At 46.3% G+C, this 25656-nt stretch overlaps 1 protein-coding gene across 1 annotated transcript; it reads right to left on the bottom strand.

Moving 5' to 3' along the window:
• Positions 1-11235: 11235 nt before the first annotated feature.
• LOC142764934 (uncharacterized) lies at positions 11236-20970 on the bottom strand. Its single transcript, XM_075865469.1, has 4 exons — positions 20559-20970; positions 15334-15450; positions 12870-12956; positions 11236-11344 (listed from the first exon to the last, which is right to left on the bottom strand). Exons 1-3 carry the CDS (start codon positions 20814-20816, stop codon positions 12870-12872), a joined length of 462 nt encoding a protein of 153 aa, XP_075721584.1. The 5' UTR covers positions 20817-20970; the 3' UTR covers positions 11236-11344.
• Between the last annotated feature and the right edge of the window lie 4686 nt (positions 20971-25656).

The following is a 25656-nucleotide window of genomic DNA, read 5'->3' as shown; positions in this document are numbered from 1 at the left end:
CTTTTTCGTTCGCAGAATAGTTTCTGTCAGCTTTTGAGAGGGAGCGGTTAGCATGTGCTATCACTTTCTCTTCTTTATTTTGCCATTGCACCAGGACCGCGCCTAGGCTGAGATTGCTGGTATCTGTATAAATTTCCGTAAAAGTGGTTTCATCAAAATGGGCCAGGGTAGTTGGGGCTTGAAGAGGTTTCTTTAGTTCACTGAAAGTACTCTCTTGTTCATGGTGCCAAATAAATGGCACGTCCTCTTTCGTGAGTCTTATTACAGGTTCAGCCATTTTCGAATATTTTTTCATGAACCACCTGTAATAAGCACGTAAACCTAAAAATCGGCGTGCCTCCTTCTTGCCTTTCGGCTTGGGAAACAGCCCCATGGCCACAGTCTTGTCGGTATTCGGGCCAACACCTTCAGCGCTGATTACATGACTGAGAAAACGAAGCTTCTTGAATCCAAACTGGCATTTCGCCAGTTTAATCGTCAAGCCGGCTGACTGGATGGCCTGAAGTGTCAAACAGATTCGCTCTGTACGTGTTGTTCAAACGTTGCTGAAAACACAACAACGCCGTGCAGGTAGACTAAGCACGACTGACATTTGAGGCCTAAGAGGACGCTGTCCATCATGCGCAGGAATGTTGCAGGCGCACAACAGAGGCCGATTGGGAGTGCTTTAGACTCATAAACCCGTCCGGGATTACGAAAGCTGTCTTTTCACGGTCGCTTTTGTCCACTTCATATTGCCAATAACCACTATTTAAATTCAATTATGAGAAATACCTTGCGTGCCGTAGCCGATCTAATGTGTCATCAATACGTGGCATAGGGTATACATCCCGTTTGGTCACGCTGTTCAGTTTTCGGTAATTAACAAAGAATCTCGGCGTGTTGTCTTTTTTCTTTACAAGAACTACATACAGGTAATGCCCACAGGCTGTTCGATGGCTGTATGGCATCATCCTCCAGCATTCTTTCACTTGGCTCTTTATGATCTATCATTCCCTCCGTGATACTCTGCATGCGGACGTTGGTATACCGGCCTTGTAGCTTCGTAATTTACTATTCGGTGTTCAACAGCCTGAGTCCACCGTACTTTCTACGAGGTAGAAAAACATCCAGTTAAGTCCCTTATGAGGTGTTGCATGATTTCATTCGTGACTGCTGATAGATTTTTGTCGATCGCAACTCTTGCCGCGACATCGTGCGCAGGTTCCGAAACAGGTGGACCTGACACCAGACCGCATAAGTCTGTCACTCCTGCAAAACCGTGCAGGAAGGCAAAAGCAGTGTCCTTTGCAACATGCTGAATTTCATTTCCGAAATTTGTTAGCAATACATCAGCACATCCATCCCGTAATTGAATAATGTCTCGAGCTACACAAATACCTTTATTCAGCAGTAAATCGATGCTAGCATCCGCTATACCTTCAGAGCCAACAAATGCTTCAATTCTTACACTGACCGTTACGCCGCATCGTGGTGGCACGGTAACCTCACAATCTATAACACGTAATGCAGTGCACTCAGGCTCATTTGTGTCTATGGCCCGTTTCGTCGAAAATGAGACACTAGGATTCTGCAGGTTGATTAATGCTCTGTTTGCTAGCGGAAAATTCGTTCCCAGAACTACATCCCTAGAAACCTCTGGAAGTACGACAAAATCTGCAACGTAAGTATCACCTTCAATTCCGGTTCTAGTGGCACATCTTCCCAGAAGTGTGATGAGATGACCCCCAGCCGTACGTATTTGGGCCCACTCCAATGCGTCAAAACTTTCCTTAAATCCTTTGCGGCAGCATAACTGACAACCAAATAATCAGCACTTGTGTCGACTAAAACGTTGAATTCACACCCGTCTACGGTCATGCGTAAGTCTGAAGAAACTTCGTCTTTACCTAACTTAGTCGTCATATTCCACTCGTCTTTGCTGCACTGGGCCCTTGAAGGAGGATCTTCAGTTGGTCGGACATCAGTGGCCTTGCCTCCCCACGTCATTGGCTTCGGTTTTCCTGACAGGGACTGCCTGAACGATGGCGTGTTGAGGTTGAAGATGGAGAAGGTGAACTTGATCGCCGAGGGCTTGGTGATCGATAGCGAACGGGTGCTGGTGATCTAGGCTGATGCTGGAAACAAGCAGCTGAAAACGAACGATTGGACAAGTAATCTTCAATTTCGATGGGTCTTTAGCCATTTTGAGGGCATGGCGCATTGACAGGAAACCCACGGTGACCAACTCGTCGATATGGGCACATTCTGTACAGTTGTCTATCTTCGCCACAGTGGAAACGGAGCGGCGTCCTGTCAGGTGTGTGCCAAACGTCGCTTTTCCGTTGTCTTGAATCAGCTTGATAAGGTGAGCCACGCGTAGCTGGTCGGTAGCCACTAGGGGCTGCAAACGAAGCAGTGTGCACGGCGGGCTGGCGTAAATCATGGGCGTAAGTTGTTGCAGGACGCTCCTGCAATTGCTGTTCGAGTCGAACGGGCAGCGGTCGGGTTCCGCTTGTGTAATGGCATGCCGAACTTTATTTCGAATCAAGGTATTGAGAGACGAAACTGGCGGCGCTACTTGTGGCTGCAGTAGCTTAATACTGGAGCTCATCCTTGACAATGGATCACACCATTTCCCTCAACGCTTCGCTGCTGCTGCCCAGGTTTGCTGAAAGTACATGCACAGGAACACTCCTAACATCATGGTTGTAGTGAAGGGAGCGCTGCTGCAATGCCCGCTCTACTGTGGTGGCTCCGGTGCGTAATTCAGCCACCGCACGACGTGGGTTGCGTACAAACCGGCAAATAACTCCTATTTGACATCTCGCATCAAGTGACGCCGCTCTTTCTCTGCGGTCATGTTCGGGTCGGCACGTCTGAATAGGCGGGACATGTCCTCAATATACGTGCCAACACTATCGTTGGTGCGCTGGTTCCTGGTCTGTAGAGCAATCTCTGCCTTCTCCCGACAATCGGTGCTGGAATACGTTGCTACTATTTGTCGTCGAAACTCGTACCATGTTGGTATGACCGCTTCGTGGTTTTCATACCACGTCCTCGCTGCATCCTCCAATGCGAAGTACACGTGACGCAGTTTACTTGCCTCCTCCCAGCCGTTCGTGTTCGCAACCCGCTCCAAGTGTTCTAACCAATCCTCTACATCTTCGAACGCGTCACCATGGAAGAGCTCAGGGATGCACAGTGAGGACAGGATAAGTTCCGATGCTCTCACCTGGCAAGCCATCCTTCCATTGTTGTCTGCGGACGCTGCCTATGTTGCTGGAGCACTAGCGAGGGACGCGAATTCCGGCGGCTTGAACGCCGGTGTACTGGTCAGTTCGCCAGGTTCCAATCTACAAGGATCAGGGCTCAGCTCTCTTGTGCCAAGGAGGCTTTCAATCATACCCAGCAACTCCACCTGACGTGATAGATTCAAGAGGACAAACAGCAAACACTATTTTGGGCAAACTTGTGCAAAAAATGAATGATTCTCTGACACGACAATATAAAAAATGCAGCAATTGAGAGCAGTGGGAGACCGCACTGCTAAGCGCCGACCTAGAAGTGCAACTCGACCTCCTTCGGCACGCCGAGGATGCCGCCAGAGCTCAAGGACTCATGGCTTCTTACTAGGGGAAGGAGACAATTCTTCCACATCTTGCCGTTTTTTCTTTATTAAAGTTATTTCCTCCTCCTCCTACCCTTGAGCATTTCAAAAACAGAACTGTTCATCAGCGAGCGCGTCTTCTTTTTTTTTTCGAAGGTCGATCCCACACTGACTCGTGCTCGTGCACGAGAGGCATGAGTTGCGCTGCCAGAAGCACGAGCGCGCGCGAGACGTTGGACGCTGATCCTTAATTCAGAATGCCGGATCATATAGTTAGTCTCTACGGCTATATTACGCAGGCTGCCAGCAGACAGCTGCATGTGGTTAAATGCAGGCAGTAGGTCTGGCGTTTCTCGTTCACTAAGGCTAATACTAGCCCCTAAATGATTTAAATATTCACAGACAAAAATGATTACGTTTTCCAGATGATCCCCCATCCGTGCACCTTGTATACAGACAGGTCCACTGTTTAAAGAAACAGCTGCATGAGCAGCATGTTTGGATTCCGCTATCTTATGGAAGCATAGTGGATAAAATATGCATATGAGTACTGGTGATTAGAAGTTCTGACGCCTCTTGACGAACTACTGAGGTGCATGAAGATTGTTTCCTTATTCACTTGCTCTCAGACGGCAAATATCGATGGGGTGCATTCGAGTGTTCTCTTTTACAGTGTACCGTACTGCATACCACTAGGACGCATTTTTACAGCGTATTGACACGTGCGAACCTTGAGAGCGGTTACACACAAATTCTAAAAATGTTTTTCTTGCTTAAAACAATCAGCATTTTGATAAGATTTTCTGAGTGAGTAGCCAGTGAAAGTTTCTACAGAATATGCTCTTGAGCATATTTTTTAGTATGACCGGCTCAATGTTGAATTCACGGCTGAACATGTACAACAAAGCACATTTTTGCATCTTTGTCACCACCTGTCAACATTGTTTCACACTACATGTGGCTCAAATTATTTTTGGTCTACAGTAAAGCATTCTGGTAATTTGCTAACGTCCCCTTTAGCATTTCGCCTAATTTTGTCTTTTTGATGAAAAAAGCCCCAAAACGCCAAGATGAAATATAATATTCATATTTTCCATATGATTACAAGAGACGCCGTAGTGGACAACGTTTCTAGAACTAGATAAGTTGCAAAACTGAGCGTTATTGCGCGGCGCCACCGCTGCCAGCAACAAATGTGGCGCCGCTGTCGCATCCGGATCCACTCACCGTATGCTCGCTCGTGTCATTCCCGTAACCTCCATCGCCTGTGCATGTTGCAGTGCGTCGATATCTGTGGAGGCTTCTTTCTGCGTGAACAGTTTTGTGCTTCAGCGTGCCCTGTTCTTCTTTGTATGTGTTGCGTGTTTTCATCATGCCCAGATGTTGCGTTCCCGGCTGTAGAGTAGCTACAGCAATGAGAGACATCACAACATTTCTTTTGTACCCACGTGTACCAGAGCAGCGAGAGGTATGAGACCACGCTATTCCTCGTGTGGATAAGAAACTTCCTAGCACCTCACGTGTGTGTGATATGCACTTTCATGAGAAGGACATCCTGAAGACTTTCGCTCGCGTCATATGGTAAGAAGGTACAAATCGCCAGAGCAAAGTGGGGCTTGTCGAGGGTGCGTTCCACGAATATTCCCGAATTGGCCCGCTTACCTTTGTCGTGGGGCCGGCGACAAAGAAGCGAAAGCTACCCGATAGGAGTGGGGTATTTTCCGGAATATCACCGGCGAACAAGAATAGACTATCTCCGAGCACTGAGTTTGAAGACAGTGAAATAACTCCCGACATTCCGTCAACTAGTGGCGTCATTTCACTTCAAGACATAGAAAACGTTTGTTTTCATGCTGCATGCTGGTGGAAAGTTATTGAGAATGGCGAGACAAGTCGTCTTGTGGTGTTACTAGTGCTAAAAAAGCGCTATTTGTGGAGAAAAGTATTGTCGTCACAGAAGACATGACAGTCACCATTAGCAGCCGTCACCATCGCTTGGCCAAGTCGCCCGGCAATGCAGATACCATCACCCAATTGGCCAAACTTCTGGGGGACATTGAAAAGCTGAAAGTGTGTTCATGTTGTTCCAGTGCGTCAGCAGGCAGACTCGTAAGTAATGACTGTGAAACGCTCACCAATTTCTGCTCGAAGCTTTGGCTGCAGCTGTGTTAACAGGTTTCATTAGAGGAACTCAAAAAGAAGCAGAGGGAAGACACGCTCAAGATAATGGCCGCACGCGTAGCTTTTCGACGGCCTAAGTTGCTAAAGAATGTAACTGACATGAAAAAAAAAAAAATCTGTTTACATAACCAGACAAAAGCCACGAGATTGTGCCATATAGTTGTAGTTTATTTTCAAGCACAAAAAACACAGCCACAAGAGACGATGCAAGGCATTGTAATTGGGTTTTTCACGTGTAATAATCTATTGCGAACGTACACCAACTAGCAGCTAACCGAAAGACTCGTGTATCTTATGCTATATATATCAAGCATTGTTTATTGTAGGCTGTTCAGAAAGCCATAATTATACTATTCTTGCCTGACACCGCTAAATATTACGCAGTATTAAGTTTCTGCGGCAGCACAACAATTCTCAATAATGTACTGTTGGCAAAGCTCTTTCCGAATGGCCGCCACGGCGTCTTGCTACGACGACTACGCGTTTTCGCCTGCTAGCGGAAGCTGGTTGCGCCGCCAGTGCCACCAAACCGGAAGCTGTCCCGGCGCCGTGTGCCGAGTAGTCTGACGCGGGGAGTTTTGCAACTTACCTAGTCTAGAAACGTTGGTAGTGGAGGACTCCGGAAATTTTGACCACCCGGGGTTCTTTAACGTGCACACAAATCTGAGAACACAGGCCTACAACTTTTCCGCCTCCATCAGAAATGCAGCCGCCGCAGCCAGGATTCGATCCCGCGACCTGCTGACCCACAGGTCGCGTGATCGAAGACAGACAGACAGACAGACAGACAGGCAGACAGACAGACAGACAGACAGACAGACAGACAGACAGACAGACAGACAGACAGACAGACAGACAGATAGATAGATAGATAGATAGATAGATAGATAGATAGATAGATAGATAGATAGATAGATAGATAGATAGATAGATAGATAGATAGATAGATAGATAGATAGATAGATAGATAGATAGATAGATAGATAGATAGATAGATAGATAGATAGATAGATAGACAGACAGACAGACAGACAGACAGACAGACAGACAGACAGACAGACAGACAGACAGACAGACAGACAGACAGATAGATAGATAGATAGATAGATAGATAGATAGATAGATAGATAGATAGATAGATAGATAGATAGATAGATAGATAGTTAGATAGATAGATAGATAGATAGATAGATAGATAGATAGATAGATAGATAGATAGATAGATAGATAGATAGATAGATAGATAGATAGATAGATAGATAGATAGATAGATAGATAGATAGATAGATAGATAGATAGATAGATAGATAGATAGATAGATAGATAGATAGATAGATAGATAGATAGATAGATAGATAGATAGATAGATAGATAGATAGATAGATAGATAGATAGATAGATAGATAGATAGATAGATAGATAGATAGAAACAGACACGTAGTATGAAAGTGTCAATCTATAAAAGCATCTTTAATTTACAAGTGACGTACAGACATAATTAGAAAACATTGAACCCAATATATATTACCTAATACAAAAATTATCAACAAAAAAACTAGAACACGTCGTATTTGACTCAATTCTTAGGGAATTTGAGTGCCAAACAAGACTGAAGTTGAGAGGCACGGAGAGGCTTGAAGTGATCTGAAGTTTTTCGAGAACGAACGTCGCTGGAAACAGTGTTTCGGCAAGTTGACTTGTCCTTGTCAGGGCAACAGCATTGCCTTGAAGAAAAGTTCACTTGTCAAAACATTGGCTCGATCTACATTCTCTGTAATCCTTTTTAGAAGCATTTAGTTCACGTGTATTTGTGTGACAGTGTTAGAAGTAAAGACTCACAAGTTTTTATATTGCACCATCCCATCAACAGGAAGCATCCTATAACTACTTGAAGTAATTTGAACTGCGCGCCAAAAGCAAAACAAAGTAAAATACGTAGGCGAGCCTACAAGAGTTTAAGCCTTTCATTGAACGCATTTTCCCGACAGGAGCTTGGCTGCTGTCTTCACTCAAGGGACGATACCGTTCTATCAGTCCCTTCATACTTGCAGAGAAATGCATGGGTTTAATTATATGAACTCATGCAAAATCAATACCTGCTCAAATAATGAGTCCGAATTCTCGTGCTCACCCCGCCGCGGTGGTCTAGTGGCTAAGGTACTCGGGTGCTGACCCGCAGGTCGCAGTATCGAATCCCGGCTGCGGTGGCTGCATTTCCAATGGAGGCGAAAATGGTGTAGGCCTGTGTGCTCAGATTTGGGTGCGCGTTGAAGAACCCCAGGTGGTTGAAATTTCCGGAGCCCTCCACTACGGCGTCTCTCATAATCATATGGTGGTTTTGGGACATTAAACCCCACCTATCAATCAATTCTTGTGCTTACTGGTTGCCTTTCGGAACTGCTGAAAAACCTTCATGGAACTAGAAATCCCCGGGTTAGCGCACCGTACAGCCGCGGAAAACATCTGTTGCCCGAATAAACCATCTTCGACGAATGCATGGGGTACCTGTTCGGCGTAGCTCACTGCTGCTTTTGTTTTCTTCCCTTCACAACTTGCTGCCTTGATCTTTCCCGTAGATGACACGCCAACCAAGCAAGATAACTGAGCGCGATCCAGCTTCCAATATCGCTGAGCGAGGGGCGAGAAGGAGCGGAAGCAAGCGCGGCGAACGCAAGACAATCACTTCCCGTGCTTCGCCTGGCTAAAAATTCACGAAGTAAGGAATAAGAAATGAGGTAAACAAAATAGAAGTTCTTTACAGGGGTATCAATTTTTTTTTATATGTGAAAACTTGTGAAAGCCAATAACTGGAAACATTCAACCTCACTTCGCTTAACCGCATCTTAGAATGCCCGGCGACCAGTGACTATACGGGTGTACATGTTCTTTGAAACGAAAACTTGCGCCACGTTTCCGGTACCTGCTGCCGGATCTCATGCGAAGCGGCACTGCTCATGCACGAAAACTGCATAGGGCAGGGTTCCCAAAAACCCGGCCCGCGAGCCTATCATTTGAGGCCCATGGTCCACACATGACTCTTCTTGCAACATTGTGTTTAGTTATGTCATTGAGTACACAGGTGAGCTACGTAGGCATTACTGGCTTGAAGCACTTTTCGTGGGGCACCTCATGTGATCCCCATGTGCTGAAGGATTATCGTAAAACAGAAGTTTTAGTTCCTAATCGGCATCCAGATCATCTCACTTTAACAATATGTATTCATGTTCCAATGCTGCAAGCCAAATATACTTAAGAAATGAACCATACATAATATGGTAAAGGAGTTCTTTCTAAAGGTGACGTCACCTGACAATCTGTACAAACTGCCCCCTCCCCCTCCTCCACTTTCTGCTTTTGTCTTCACGTTTTTCTCTATCCCGGCCTTTAAGGAACTAAATTGCTTCACTGCGGCCCCGTGGCATAAACAACCAACCCCCCCCCCCTAAAGAAGATTGAAAGACGGCAGCAGGTTAGCTCTATTTAGAAAGTACTATTGAAGGGATTGTATGGTTAAGGGTGATATTTAAACTGACATCAAAGTGGCCGTGCATCAGCTTGAGTGCTATTGCTATCTTTAGGCATGTACTTCTAAAAGTGAATCTCACAACTGTTCGAGGCATCACGTGCAAGCGCCGATGATACACTAGTAAGTACGCAGATTGTACATGTTGATTTTAATTATTGCGCATCAGTGCCGCTCGCACTCTAGCACCTTTCTATAGATCCTTATATATGCGTTACTACTTCAACACAATTCGCCGACATTACGCAAGCCCCGCTGGCTCGGAAGTTCCTTCAGTGGAGAGGGAAATGTTATTACTCATGATATTACTCATGATATTACTCATGATATTACTCATGATATTACCCTGATATTACTCATGATAATCGGAGCAGAGCAAGGCTCCGAAAATTCCGACTGTTCTTTAACGTGCACTGATATCGCACTGAACACGGGCATCCTCCATTGCACCTTCTCCGAAATGTGACCACCTCAGCCGGGTTCGAACCCGCGACCTTCGCCTCAAAAGCCGAGCACCATAACCACTGCACGTTGCGTAGAAATCTTTCATAAGTATTGGCAATACGCACAAATCAATCTAAGCAATGTTCTACCTCAGTGAACAAAGCGTACACATTTTGTGTGCTATGTACGGAGCTTCTGGAAGTTTTCCCGAAAGTATACGGCAACTACAGCCTGCTATAATGGCATCGACAATGCATTCGTTCAGTCCGAGAGTGAAAGCCCTACAAATGAGTAGAAAGGCACACCGACTCATGCTCATCGTTACACATGAAGAGCATAAGTCACTATGGTGCACTAATGCATCACCTCTTTTTGTTCAGCACACCTATTTAACTGCCGAGCGTATTCTTACAAAATTTACCGAAAAATATTTTACTTCAGAGTGAAAATCTTAGTTTTATGCGACAACAGTCGCACTGACCCCAACAATGAAGCAAAAAGTTATGAAAAGGTCCGCAATTTTATTGACCATGTGCCCGTTAGTTGATCCTCTGTTCCTCGGATCCTCTGTTCGAGAACCATTTTCCAGGGTCCTCGGCGACGGCCTTGTCCTGCTGGATGACCCACACCTAGTCTGAGGTCTCACTGAAACCGGCTTGCCATCAATAAGCAGGGCACCTTGCTTCAGGGGTACCTTGAGTTAGCGTCGTCCTGTTTCGCGAGCTACCTTCGTTTCTTACGCGTCACCAAAGAACACGGGCCATATATATCGGCCCGTTCATTGTCGCACCACGGGCAGCCAGGTGACCATGTTCGGACGCAACATATCATTGCTCCGAAAGAGTCAACAGCTGAAAATTTTATTGTATGTGGTGGCATTACGTTTCTTTCAAACAACTAATGACGCTTATAAAAACAATGGCTTCTTACCGCTGTTCTAACCTTATGCACCACTACTAGATAACGACTACTATGTCACACTGACCACACGTTAAGCCCTTTCAGCTCTGGTGATAAGGCTTTCGAAGTAATAGATTCCAACACGACCAATAATTATTTTCTACTTTTTGTTGTTGGTTGTCAGTAGGTATACAGCGGTGAATTGTGCACATCCTGTTAACAACATGCGGCCCAGCCAGCATCATCACTGCAGTTTCAGATTTCATTCCACGTGGCATTGATGTAAGCGACGTGTATGTTTTAACACCGAGTTGTCAACAAAATTGCCGAAATGCTCGGCAAAAGGTGGGTACACCCTGCAGAGAAGTACGGCAAATGCTCTTGTGCTGCGTTTAGATAGAAGGCACCGTACTTCTGACCTCAAGCAATCAATTATTGCCGTTCATAGAATGCGACGTCCAGGGATTACTCCACAAGAGTATAGCATGAAAATGTTACGTACCACTATAACAGCACGAAAAAACTACAGCGCTACTAACTGAATGGCGCCACGGCATACTTCACCGTTTCTATTAGCTAACACAATAAGAAGATTGAGTGCGTAGTTAAAAGACTTTATTAATTGTCAAGTCAGCGGCTCTCTCCACTGGCGCACGCGGTCTTGAGGAGGCCACAGACGCGAAATCTTTCTGCATGGGCTGGTTCGCCTGAAAGAAACAAAAAAGTAGCAGAGCACATTCGTGAATATGTAGCAAGGCCGGCATCACAAATTCAAGCAGTCGTATTTCTGAAGAAAGCAGTCAAGCAGTCTGTATTTCTGCCCGGAGGATTTTGTTGTAATGTGTATGAAGAATCGGTTCGCATTCACGACAATTACAATCCAACCTAGTGGCGATAATGATCCTTCCGCGGCACTTTTTCCGCGGCACTTCTACTTTTTTCACAGGGAGAAAGCAAAGAAAGATATGCTCGCGCTACATCTTTTACAATATTTTGCAGGAAAATAAGTGCTGCTGCAACTTCATTCCGCGTACTGTCGAAACGGTGAAGACGATTCCCCTTCATCAGGCTCACCCATATTTCGGCGCCTCACTTTGGTTCACCCTTTGCACTGAGCGTCGCCCATCTTGACGGGTGTCGCCCTTTTTCTCCTACTGAGCCCCACTCTCGCCGAAATACCCCGTGACTAAAGCTAGCCGACGTACGGGAGAGCCTCAATCAATAACAGCTTCACCATTGAACATGCAAAGCCGTTTCTCATATGTAAGGATGGCCAACAGCGAAGCCAGCAGCTGCGATTGCAGCGGACGCGCTCCGGTTTCCTTTCCTCTTCCTCTGAGTGAACGACAGTTTCGTCCCACAACGAGTACCACTTAGTGTACCCCAGTACTACGGCATCTTTTCATGCATTTAATTAAGGAAACTGTCCACCGTCCTTCACTGATTTTCTCTTCTTTCCCATGTCGCAATAAAAAGCGTACCACCTTAAGTGTCAAACCTCGAATCGGTTTCTCTGGTAAGTGTGCAGAGATGTTTAAAACAGCGTTTTCGATCTGCGTTTGATCTCGCATCTGTGGGATTAATGCCCAAAACACTGGTCGGTGAAGTCAACGACAATTGTACTGCCAGAAAAACTCGAAAACTGAAACTACGTGCGGTTTAGGCAGGATTCATCCAGATTTGTTTATAAAGCAAGTACCTTAATGGCACGCACATACATTTGTTCTTATGAGCGGCGACGGGTGCCATGTGCAGGCAGCGCCACCACGTACCTTATTGAACGCGTGAGAAAAATAAAGGAAAAGTTTCTCTGATGCAACCTAAAGTTGCCTGAAATGCGGAAAATACACATTTAAGTTATACGTTTCCGTTTTGTGCAAAAGAGACAACCTTGCCGAGATTTCTTGTCCTGCCATCAGATTGACCACATGGCTGTTGAATGACGCTAGTAGTCATTTTTTTTGTCAACATCAACCGAATATTACAACTCGCTTCTTAGTCGGACAAAGGCATGCTCGTTGCCACCGATGTGATGGTTGATGTTTGCGCCACAATCACAAAAATACTTTTCCGAGTTCCTTCAACTCCTTAACTCAAAAAGCCACTGAGTCAGACTTATTGAGTGGTCTTTGAAAAAAAGTGAAATTATATTAATATTGTATATTTTAGCGAAAATTGGCTTGTGTGCAAGTTTTCCATTGAGTATTTTGTAGTGAATAAACCAAAACGTACCTAGTGTATGACTGTGCACCAGGAATCGTGGTGAGTAGCAATGCCATCGTCCGACGAACGGAACATTGCCTGGCATAACCCGTCCACCTGAAAAAATACATATATAAACAAGCCATACATAGTTAAGTAGATCCTCCATGAGAACGGTAACAACGGAGGCGCTTATTTTGACAGTCTTGGTCAAAGTTTGGCCTTCGTCGCCAATTCTGAAGTCAGAGTCTGGCCTTCACGCGGTAATTCACGGTGTACCGTAGACACTCATACCATATACATGGTATATATATATATATATATATATATATATATATATATATATATATATATATATCGGTGAGTCGAAGTTTGGGCCGAGCAAACACTGATATAAAACCTCGGTACGCTACTAGCGGTTCGTCCACGCCACCTTCGGCGTGCGGTACTTGACACACTGGGTTATCTGGCTTGCCGCGATCAATATACGGTCCCAATCGTAGATCTTTCTTTGAATGAGTGAAGGAAAATAGTTCCACAATTATTCAGCTCGTACTGACGCCGTAGGTCAACCTAACCCGATAAAAGTGGCGGGGCATATATGGTTTAACTCGATATAGAAAAATTCTTGACATACTGAAGCATTTCTTTTTCCACAGCTTCATGCCCCTAACACCCCACGTATTTCGAGTCTCCATATTGTGACGTGTGTTCATCCGCAATTTCAATATGACAGAGTTCCTGTGCTGCCATAGACGTAGATCGAGGGGTGAAATAGAAACAAAAGAAAACTTGAGGAAGAAGTTTACACTAGCCTTGCAAAGCCTAACAGCGAAGCAGGTTGATCTCAGCAGCAGAACCAGGCCGCAGCGGCTGATGCTATGTCTTTCTTTGGCGTAGACAGTATAGAGGCGAACTACTGTTACAGATCATGCATGTATGCAAACTCCAGCACCAGGACAACTAACGAAGAAGGCGTGCTGTGGCACGCCCTGTAGAAGCGCGGGCTTGTCGCTCGTAATCTATTCGAGCCTCGCTGGAAAACGAGGCGCGGCAGCTGTGTGGACTGTCTCGGTCAGTGGACGCAGCTGGTAAGCAACGGCGTGGAGAGGACACTGGACATTTTACCTTGATCTGTGAGGATAAACGTCCCGAGACCAGCATATGATTATGAGAGACGCCGTAGTGGAGGGCTCCGGAAATTCTGACCACCTGGGGTTCTTTAACGTGAACCCAAATCTTACCGCAAGGGCGTACAGCACTTTCGCCTTCATCTAAAATGCAACCATCGTAGCCTGGACTCCGTATCATCACCTCAGACGGGCGCGCGCTCGTTTGCCAGGATAACTGCCAAATAGGGCTCGCGTCTCACGTGTGACGCGACTTGATGCGCTCGTTCGCCTTGGCTGCACGCTCGAGGCACTAACGCAGCGCCTCCAGGATACCATTCACCGATTTGCTTGCGCAGATCAAATAAACCTTTTGTTCACTCTCTCCAGACGCAAGATTTCGACGTCATTTGCGGTGTAACATGCAGATACGGGGCAAATGTCTTTCTGAGCGTCCGTGTAACCGCAACTATTTTGCTCCCGCAATTAGAGTCAAGATGTTCAATAAGTATGACGATGTCATTCGCGAGTCTGTAGGCATATGAATACCTTTATTTGCACCTGGCTGCAGAGAACGATTCCCGAAGCGTGCGGTCGCAGCAATCCTTTTGTTCGGCCCTTGCATGGTCAAAAGAACGCATGATGCGGTCTACTTCTCGCCCTGGCGCGAGTTTTCATGCATGCGCAAAACCAAGCGTGATGCATGTTCGATAAAGCCGAGAATGGGGAAACGACCCACGATTCACTATCGCGTGGCGGAAAGCGCTTTCGCAAAAAAACAAAAAAAGATTTCGAGTACTTCGTTGGGACTGAAATTCTGGGGGAGTACGACGTGGGAATTTCAGGAAACGTACACAGGAATTTGCGACGTTTATTCACGCCAGGCCGGTAGTTTTTTTTTTTTCAGCTGTCTGTAGTACAAGGGGGCGAGAGTGATTTTGTACGTATGCTGTGCTGTACGAGGGGGAGAGGTGCATAAGTCGGCCGTCTCTTAGAGAAACACAGTTGAAATTTGTCTTGCACCTGAATTAGAACGGGAAATTGTTCTTTGAACCTTTGTGTTAGTTGCTTACACTCGTTTGCATCTTCCATTGGTTGTTTGGGAACGCACGCGTACGTTCCACGCCTCCTGGAATGTCTGCATAACTTGAACGACTCGGCTGCCCACGCACAGGCACTCCCGAGGAACCTTCGTCTGCCTTCATATTTTTTTCGTGTTTAATACAACGGCAGTTCCGAGGCTGTGTTCGCACCATCAGCTTCCTCAAACTTCATCCTCGTCTGTCTAGCGGGGTTTAAGCTGTTAAAAATGAACCTTGCCGAACTATAGCTTTCGATTCTTTTATTGAAGGACCCACGATACGTGTTGTCATAGGTGCACTTACCCATCTCGAAGTCGACTGGCACTGAGTAGGAGAGTAGGGGCCATCAGCCGAGCAGTTGCTTCTGGACGTGAGGAACTCCACGATATAGAAGCCCTTTGGCGACATATCTGGAGAATACTGGAACAGTGCGAGACATATCATCAGCACAGCACTCAAGTCTGACGCAAGTCATGACACGGTCAGCCAATAGTTTGTGCGTTTTCGGTGAAAACTAAATTTAAAGGGTATGTTACGCCTGCAGAGATGAAAAAGTGGGCCCGAAAAATGTTTACGAGAACCCCACCTAAACGGCTGTATTACCATGGCACGTGTGATGTCGTGGGCTGGAAGCAGTGCAGCAGTCGTCTTCTAGCGCAGTTTCAGACACCGCAAATTGTTATCAGTTTCAGTGCCAAGCAAACAAAAAAAAATTGCACTATATCGGTATCACGTGCAACTGGCCAAGAAAACAATATCGTTCGTCGGAATGCAGACGTTCGCAAAGCCAGCTTGTTACGTCACGGATTGCGAGTGCTGAACCCGACTCTCGGGCCCGTCCCGCGTTTAATGAACAATATCTAATTATAATGATATGCGAGGTTTGACGTCCTAAAACAACCATACGATTATGCGAGACGCCGTAGTGGAGGGCTCCAGAAATTGATGACCTGGGGTTCTAAGAAACGTGCACCCAAAAAACGAAATATCCAATTATAAATTAGGTGCCCGACTAAGTGCGCTGAACATTTGTCAGCTTATCTGTACATTCACAATAATCCACGTAACAGATGCAAGAAAAAGGAAAAATATTGAGCTTATTCTACTGTTTCTACTTTTTCAAAATAATTTAGTGCTGAATACTAAAACACTTATACAAGTCACTTTTTTCAGTTATTGATCATGGTTACTTTGAAAATTTCTAGCTTCAGATTCGGCTCCTTTTAAAATCTGCCCGGCGGCAACACCGAGTACGTGAGGCAGAGACAAAGACACATGGCACTATATGACAGTTTGCATAACGCACCTGGCCGCCTCGCCATCTACTAGCCTGAATGGAGCTTTGAGTCTTTGTTTGAACGTTTCGAGATGCAATTTATGAATATCTTTCAAGTCCTGCACGCTTGGAGCAGTTGCCATCCCATCACGATACGTCAACATCTGATCTAAGATATTACGCGACAACACCAACTCATTCAGACCTTGTTGCCCTTGAAGAGACCGTCAGATATATACCATGACCGGATATGAATGAATGTCTTCGGCGACTCAAAAGCGGCAATACAGTGCGCTGTCAGTTAGTCAACCTGAAGTCTGCGGACAGATTGAACCAGGGCTGCGAGAAACGCCAACATGACACCGACAAAAAATGAGACGTACTTCAGTGGCTGGCAAGCCTACAAGACAACCTTCCCAATGAAACCGCAGAGAAAGCCCACGAAAGCTGGATTCATGTCACAGCGCCTTTGTCAAGCGAGCACGTGGTTCAGCACGTAGGCATGTGTGTTTAGAAGAAGTGGTTAACGATTTACAGTACTTGGTACTCTACTATGGGAAAGCTAAAAGTCGTCCCACTTGCTATCCGAAGCATGCGTTTAGATAAAGGAGGTAACGATTGAGAGCACTAGGAACTGTACCATAACTATAGGAGAGCATGAAACCGTCCCGTTGGGCTTCACGCCCCATGAGGCCCTGTTGAAAAAGAGTCGACTAAACGCAATAGAAATGTGCTTAGAAAAAAAACTGGTGAACGATTTACAGTAGTTGGTACCGTACTATGGGAGAGCTAGAAGCCGTCCCATGTGCTATCCGAGGCATGTGTGTTTACAAAAAGTCCGTAACGATTTAGAGTACTAGTGATCTTACTACGGGAGAGCTTAAAGCCGTCGCGTGACTACGCTAAGATGAACCGATTACGTGACCTCTGTCACACTATCTGAAGCGTGCGCGCAGTATGACAGTGTAGAAGTTTTGCACGCCGAGGTTGCGTTGCACTATCGGCTGCAAGTCTTTGTACAAACCACTACAAGTATACAAGTGCTACGCAGTCTTTTCAAGAGCGAAGATTCAATGCTGGAGGCCTATATTGTACTGCGCAATATGCAATACCATGCGTTCCGTGTTGGCCATCGGCCTTTTAAAAACATGTTTGCCAGTTTTGAAATGAAGCGAGACGTAAGAGGTAATTGAGAGTGGCCTTCACTCAGCAGCTCACAAAGTATAGCAGCTGTTCAGGTGCTGTCGGAAACCACGGTATACCATTCCGTCTCGAAAGTACTTAATGCACAACTTATGCAGGTGCAAGGCCTCCATCTCAGTCCCCACGTGGGAGCTGCCCGCAACACAGTGATCTGTTTTGGAGGACCAAATAAAAGTTTATCCAATCCAATCCAATCTCTGCCCTCCCATGGTAGCGTGTTAAGTACTCTAAGTTGATTTATTTATTTAGATGTGGGGTATAGCGTCCCAAAACTACCATTTGATTATGAGAGATGCCGTAGTGGTGGGCTACGGAAATTTCGACCACCTGGGGTTCTTCAACGTGCATCTAAATCTGAGCACACGGGCCAACCGCATTTTCGCCTCCATCGAAAATGCAGCCACTGCAGCCGGGATTCGATACGGCTACCTGCGGATCAGTAGCCGAGTACCTTAGCCACTAGACCACCATGATGGCGCTTAAGTGCTGTAAGTTGTTAAACGTTTTCTAAACACGCATCGGAGTGCACAAAGCGTACTTACTGTACACTAGGATCGCTCATCACTCTCTGATAGTGCACATCGTACTCCAAATAGTCGAACATTTGTTCTTAACACAAATACTGGTCCTCATAGTGAGGGCATCCCACTTGTACTGCTGCTTAGAGCAAGCTAACTCGAGCCATATAAATCGGAACACGCGAGCATTCGATTCAACCGATACTTTGATGGCACTTTGAGTTGTTCCGCAATTTAAAAAAAAACCGCTAGTGTCTTGGTTGAGCGAGCCAGGACCGCGGCTGACGCCAATTCAATTCCGCAAGGGGAAGCCCACCTAGTTTTTGTACTGGGTGGCCCCTTAAGAACCACTCCCCACCCTCCCTGTTCATAACGTCCATAAATGAACGTTGTTCATTACCACCACCAGCAGAACGATTATTGAGTACACACATCAAGTTAATGCTCGATGGAAGCTTTGGCGCCAAAAAAATACTTCGCGCATCTACGAAAGGTTGAAAACTAGAAGCTACAGTCATGCTATCACCGTCGCTGAAGTGTTACACCTCACTACCAACCAACAATAACGTGTGTGAGTGTGAGAGAGAGAGACACTGTCACTTTGCCAGAAATGCAAGATGGTAGACTCACCTCATTTTTTTGGCTTCGCTCAAAAGCCAATCCGTGCGCTTTGAAGACCACACTTTTACAAATGTCTGTTTTCTTCGTTGTTTGATAGCTTCGTGTTATACGGCCCCAGAAGAAGATTACAAGCAACAGCGTGGTGGGCGTGCGGACATTTAGCGGAACTGCAGTGCCCTATTCATTCTGAACTCAACGGTGACCTTTCGAAAATCTCTGCGCACTCACAGTAGAGTACGAAGTACTATAAATCGCGAACCCCTTTTTTCTAAGCATACATTCGATAGAGTCGAGTGCTTAAGAAATCGCGCTAGATTCGCATTCTTCTGCATTTGTGCATGTCCCAATAAGACTTAGCTCGTTCACGGTGTACTCGCCACGGCCTCATCAATTGTGAGGCCCACGGAACGGCTTTGTGCTCTCCCGTAGAGTATACCTCGTGCTCTAAATTGGTAATAACTTTGTCCGAACACTGTTTTTTTTTAATGCAGGGTATTTTATAGTCGTACTCGCGAATGCGGCCTTATCGGCGGCGTCGGCAAACCTACTGCGCATGCTCGCGTCTCGTGCCGCATGCTTGAGTCTCATGCTAACTGTCACCCCTCCAACATTCTCTCTTTCTCGCCTCGCAAGGCCGGCACAGGCAGGGTCTGCTGTAGTAAAAATTGACTGCTCGAGCTGCACAACCGTTCACTGGCCAACCCGCATATAAGTAGGCACTGGATCCCACATCAGCGTCCCACCACTCGTTGAAGGCAACGCTTCTTCATCAATAAATAAGAATAAAAATGACGAAATAACAATAACGCATGCCCAAACCATATTCAATTACGAAACATTCACGCGGTACACCAACCACTCTGCGACGCTTTACTCGAGTTCCCCCCTTGGAAAGATGCGGGTGCCGGGACTCATTGCGGTGCCGGGCCTCATTGAAGTGCGACGCCCATGGGACGGCTTTATGGTCTTCCGTAGTGGAGTGCCGAGTACTCTGAATCGTTAAACATTGTCTATACACACACAGTTCGGTTGGACGCTATCCGTCACGCGAGTTCCGTTTCATGTTGCTTACGGTATAGTACATACATCCCCGTATTAGAAATGCTATTTGACTTGCCAACGACTTCGATGCAGCAAAAACGGGGTTCGAACGCGCTGCTAAGGCAGCACAAACACTTTCCAAACGCACGGCAGTAAAGACGGGGGCAAGTCAAGGAGCTAGTCAACGGGAGTTAATCTCGGCTCACTTGTCCACGCAGTGCGCTCTATATGAAATGAAGCTCACGAGGAACATTACAACACGGTGCGAACACTCTGGGAAAGTTCGGGGTCTGAATAAACAGTGAATGAACGAAACCACGAAAATAGACAATAAGGAGAACTAGCCAAACAGCCAGTTTGACCCATGGGAATTAGAAGTAGCGAAATCAATCACAATCGTAAAAACTGCAATGCTATGCAAAGAACATATGCATGTTGCCACGTGACGCAATGACGGTGTAATAAAAATTGGGAGTTTTTAAATAGGCGCCCCAAAGCCTACCCCAAAAGCTATGCGTCAGGTAAACCTGACGTAACCCACTGAATTGACGGCTCACCTGGAATAGGGGGATGACAGGGCGAGTGGCCCAAAGAGTGCGTACGCTTTGGGCCCCTTCTCCTGTCGAATTGTGACCCAAAGTGAGCATACCCAAAGCGCTTTGGGGCCCCTATTCGAAAACTCCCTAATAGAGGCTTTTAGCAAGCTGCGGTAACACGTTACGGAAATACGACACGGTTCCTTTCCGCGCATGCGAACTCTTCGGCCGGTTATTTACTTACGCATTTTCGTAACGCGTTTCCGTAGCTTGTTAAAAGCCTCCAATGTTGCTTAGGCCGCGAACGCATCGCAAGAAAAGCGCCACACTCACAATAAATGCGCCGCGTGTCACTCCGTAGACTGTCTGCAGAAACTTGCCCGGCGGATCGTAGGTGTATCTTCGCATGGTTAACCCAGCAATCGCCCGGTACATGTCATCGTTACGCAACTCTCGCTCCGTCAAGAAGTAGCAATTGCCCGGATGTGGTCCGCCCTGCGGCATGTCGTGGCAGTCTTCAAAGAAGTTCGTACGTCGGATGCCGATTACTGCGGCGCATAGCAGCACAAGCGTGGTAAGGTTGCGGAACATCTCGCCTCTGCAGCTGTCCGATTTCCCTATGCCGAAAGTGGGCTCACAGAAAGCAATGCTGTAAGCCGAGGCAACAGGCAGCAGGTATATAGCTTCGGTTGACAAGGTTCTTCTGGGGGAGTGGTTAAGATTCCGGATACTGATAGCGAAGTGCGATTGCAAGTTAGGTTCGCTTTTCTATATAGAGCGCCCCCTTTTTGATAATGGCATAAAGAAGAAAGTTTAGTTTAAAAATATTTGAGACAGCTGTTGCAAACGCACATTGTGCACTGGAGAGGAGGCAAGTTGATGCAGATCATTGTGCACATGGTGCGATAGTTTCACTTGCCCTCGCGCATCGTTTCGTCATCGTGTATCTGTGCAAGACCACTCTGCTCCAGAATTTCGCCAGTGTCGTGCCCGCCGGCGCCTACGTGAGCATGTGCTATAGGTGTAAAGAAACAATTTGATTCATGAAGGTTGTCGAAAAAAGTGCGCTCCTTGAAGAAAGAGCTTTATCGCAAATAAAACAAATATTATTGTGAAATCGTCTTCCGTAGTTATTTCTCAAAATGTTTTTAGATAAAATCCTTAAATGTCTCATAAAGCCCGAATTTAGACCGTTGGCGTCCCGCACGGCAGCACCGGAATGCCGGGACGGAAAAAGAGTCAGCATGTGATGGCGTCACAGACCACTAAAATTTGTGACGTCATCATGACGACACTTCATTACGTCATCACGTGATGTAACTTGGACGAGGAGATTCCGATCTTGATTGACTGATATGTGGGGTTTAACGTCCCAAAACCACCATATGAATATGAGAAACACCGTAGTGGAGGGATCCGGAAATTTCGACCACCCGGTGTTCTCTAACGTGCACCCAAATCTGAGCACACGGGCCTACAACATTTCCGCCTCCATCGGAAATGCAGCCGCCGCAGCCGGGATTCTAACCCGCGACCTGTGGGTAAGCAGCCGAGTACCTTAGCCACTAGAGCACCGTGGTGGGGCATTCCGATCTTGAAGGCAACGCGAAACGAGTTGAAGTGCATTGGAAGCAGTAAAAACTACGCTTTGTGTAGAAGGCTTTTGAATCCTGGCGTGGCAGAGTCAACACATCTAGAGTTACTGCATATGACTCTTTTAAATGGCGCAGTTGCGATATTGCTTTTCACGTGCCACTCCCATGCCCCAAACGTAGAGACGCGGAACTCCAAATTACTGCGGATAAGCCAATTTGTAAACTCTGAGCTTCTTGACTAGTCGCATGAGGGCGCTTTGAGCGACTAGCAAAAAAAAAGAGCTATGTGATGCACTAATAATAATTGTTGCGGTTTACATCCGAAAACTGTGAAATCATTATGAGATACGCCGTAATATAGGGCTCCAGAAGTTTCAGCCACATGGGCTTCTTACACGTGCACCTAAATCTAAGTAGAGTCGTCATTTTCATGAAAGGAAACGCGGTATCGCCTTGCAAGCAGCTTTATGCCGCTCATGTGGCACGGCGCCACGGAGAAGTGCGAAACAAAAAAACACTACAGTAATAAAACCACGGATTGGTGTCCTTTTTTCTGCTGTCTATACTTCCATCCCCAATGTGTTTATCATTGTTATACGCTTTTTATTTGGTATCCAGAATTCGTTGAGACGTTTCAGTGAAGGACGATGGCTACCAATAAGGGCTGTCGCTACCACAGCTTAAGACTGCGGCTCTTTCAAGAACATGAAGTGGTAAAGAAGAAGGAAAACTGCACGATGGAGTGCCGGATTTAGAAGGAGTGGCATCGCTGTTTCCCCTTTATTTGGCGGTGCAAGAAAATGCAGGTGCTGACACTGCGCGCGCCTGAGCGGCCACCGTATGGACACACATTGCTGTCCGCCGTTACGTGGCGCTGCAGCCCACTGATTTAATGATAACAAAGGCAGTGAGCATAAGATACAGGAAGTCACACTAGAAATTGTGGATAAATACAAATACTTAGGCGTATGGATGAATAAGGGGGCTTTGTATCTGCGGAAGCATGAAAGATACGTAATGACTAAGGGCACCAGGAATGCAGCTGTAATGAAAAATAGGGCACTGTGAAACTACAATAGGTATGACATTGTGAGAGGGATTCGGAAAGGTGTCATGGTCCCGGGTTTGACGATCGACAATGCGGTCTTGTGCATGAAATCAGCAGTTCAAGCAAGATTAGATATTAAACAACGTGGCATAGGTAGACTTGCTTTAGGAGCACATGGTAATACACCAAATCAGGGGGTACAGGGAGACATGGAATGGACATACTTTGAGTGCAGGGAGCTAGTAGCAAGATAGAATTTGAGGAGCGAGTGAGATAAATGGGAGAGGAGCGTTGGGCTAGAAAAGTTTTCAGTTACTTGTACATGAAGAATGTCGACACTAAATGGAGGCAACGAACTCCAAAATTGTCCAGCAAGTATTTAGACAACAGCAGAATACCAGGCTATAAGGAAACATCGGTTAAAAAGAAGGTGAAGAAAACAGAGAGAGACACGAGGAAAATGGGAATGCTTACGAAACCATCACTGGAGACCTACCAAGCTTTTAAGCAGGAAATTGCAAGCGAAAAGATCTACGATAACTCTCGGGGTAGTTCTCTGCTCTTCGACGCTAAAACAGGAGCATTGCGGTCCAAGACGTACCGAGCAAAATACGAAGGCACAGACACGGTATGTAGTGCGCGTGGAGAGGAGGAGGAAACGACTGAACATTTTATAATGCTCTGTAAAGGGCTTCACCCTATAGTCGAAGCTAATGGCGCCGAATTTTTCAAAGCACTGGGGTTTAGGGACAGTGAAGGCAAAATAGACTTTAAACGGGTAGAAATAACCTGGAGGAGGCTAACTGATTGGTGGATACATCTGAGGCGGAAGTGAAATTCAATCCTTAACACACAGTGATAGTACTTAACTTTATGGTTAGGTGGCATGAGCCACCACCTGATCTAAAGAGAACAGCCGGATACATCTATTCATTGATCCAGCCAGCAAGGCGGTGCTGAGAAATTGAAATTCATCTACTTCCCCAACTTTTTTCCGTTCGTAGCTGTGTGAGTAGCCCCGCTGCGGTGTCTAGTGGATAAGGTACTCGGCTGCTGACCCGCAGGTCGCGGGATCGAATCCCGGCTGCGGCGGCTGCATTTACGATGGATGCGAAAATGTTGTAGGCCCGTGTGCTCACATATGGGTGCGCGTTAAAAAACCCCAGGTGGTCGAAATTTCCGGAGCCCTCCAATACGGCGTCTCTCATAATCATATAGTGGTTTTGGCACGCTAAACCCCACATATCAATCAATCAAGCTGTGTGAGTAGCACTGAAAGCTCGAAGGAAATTTGTAGTTTCAGATTAAAATGAAGAGTGTACCAGAGACCGAGCGAGAATATCCGTGGAAGCATGCGTATACGCGTTGGAAACTCTTTAGCACGACCTTGCTCAATCTACTGCCTCTCTGGGTCCACCGTTCTGAACACATGCATTATCTGTTTGCCAGCGCTTGGCAGAACGCCCAATTCAGAAAAATTAAAATAAATAAAACCAAAGTGTTCAATTGATTGATTTGTGGGGTTTAACATCCCAAAACCACCATATGATTATGAGAGACGCCGTAGTGGAGGGCTCCGGAAATTTAGACCACCTGGGGTTCTTTAACGTGCGCCCAAATCTGAGCACACGGGCCTACAACATTTCCGCCTCCATCGGAAATGCAGCCGCCGCAGCCGGGAATCGAACCCGCGACCTGACCAAAGAGTTCAAGCAAGAACCTTTAGTGTCATGTGCGAGTCATCGACGTAAAAAGAATGTCAAGCTTTTCGACGCTGTCTTTGAACCGGTTTTGATGCTGCGTGCCGATGACTGCAGCAACTGCAGCACATAACAGCAGAAGCTCAAGAAGATTGACCCACGTGACGCCTCCGGAACTGTCAGATTTGACTCTCAAGAAAATGGCCTCACAAAAAGCGGTGCGTTAAGCCGCAGAACAAGGCGACACGTTGGCTCGGTTCCCAAGGTTTTTCTGGAGGGGTGTGTAAAGCTGAGAATAGTGATAGTGAGATTTGATTGCAAGTTCACTGTCGATTCCTGAAGCGCCGTTTTTTTGATGACAACTTACAGAGATTTGACATTACAAATATATACTCTCGAGAGAAATTTGATGACGAACACACATGGCGCGCCAGTAAGGGGCAATTTGGTCCAGTTGATAGTGGTCGTGGTGCGATAGTTTAACTTGCCCTCATGACAATTTGTTCATCGTTTATCTGTCCAAGTCAACTCTTCACTACATCAGAAATGGTGCACGTTAAAGAACCCCAGGTAGTCGAAATTTCCAGAGCCCTCCACTATGGCGTCTCTCATAATCAAATGGTGGTTTTGGAACGTTTAACCCCGCCTATCAATCAGCATCACAAATGGGCTATTATCGTGCAAGTCCCGCCAGCGTGCCCATTTGCTGTAGGTGCAAAGAGAAAATTTTATATGAAACGTATCCAAGAAGCGAATGCCAGTCAAAAAAAAGAAAGAACTTGATAGGAAGAAATTGTAATGGTGATGGAGAAAGAAAACGCAGTGGGACCATCTCTTGGTGCGAAGCGCGAGCTGTGAACACCGGGCCCACCACGCCATTTACGGCTAAAGTGGTTATTCGAGACGTGTTCCCCACCGTTGAATTTCTCGTGTTGACTTCACGTTGTCATGACGTCATGCTATAGTATGGGACTTCTTATCACGCCAGCCCGCCGTTGTCGACTGCGCTCATGCCGAAGTGGAACTGTCACCTTTTCCTGATGCACCTTCGGTCCATGCGACCAACTACAGTCGTCGCAATGGGCACT

This window comes from Rhipicephalus microplus, chromosome 6, assembly GCF_043290135.1.
Source record: "Rhipicephalus microplus isolate Deutch F79 chromosome 6, USDA_Rmic, whole genome shotgun sequence".
NCBI classification, from domain to species: Eukaryota; Metazoa; Arthropoda; class Arachnida; order Ixodida; family Ixodidae; genus Rhipicephalus; species Rhipicephalus microplus.
The sequence above is the reverse complement of the archived record's forward strand: the minus strand, read 5'-3'. Positions and strand labels throughout refer to the sequence as shown.

Excerpts from the sequence above, each read along its gene's own strand:
- LOC142764934 (XM_075865469.1), bottom strand. The coding sequence starts at position 20,816 with ATGTTCCGCAACCTTACCACGCTTGTGCTGCTATGCGCCGCAGTAATC. Across the intron at positions 15,451-20,558 it reads TGACACGCGGCGCATTTATT|TATTCTCCAGATATGTCGCC; the intron begins GTGAGTGTGGCG and ends GCACTGTTCCAG. Across the intron at positions 12,957-15,333 it reads GCCAGTCGACTTCGAGATGG|GTGGACGGGTTATGCCAGGC; the intron begins GTAAGTGCACCT and ends GTATTTTTTCAG.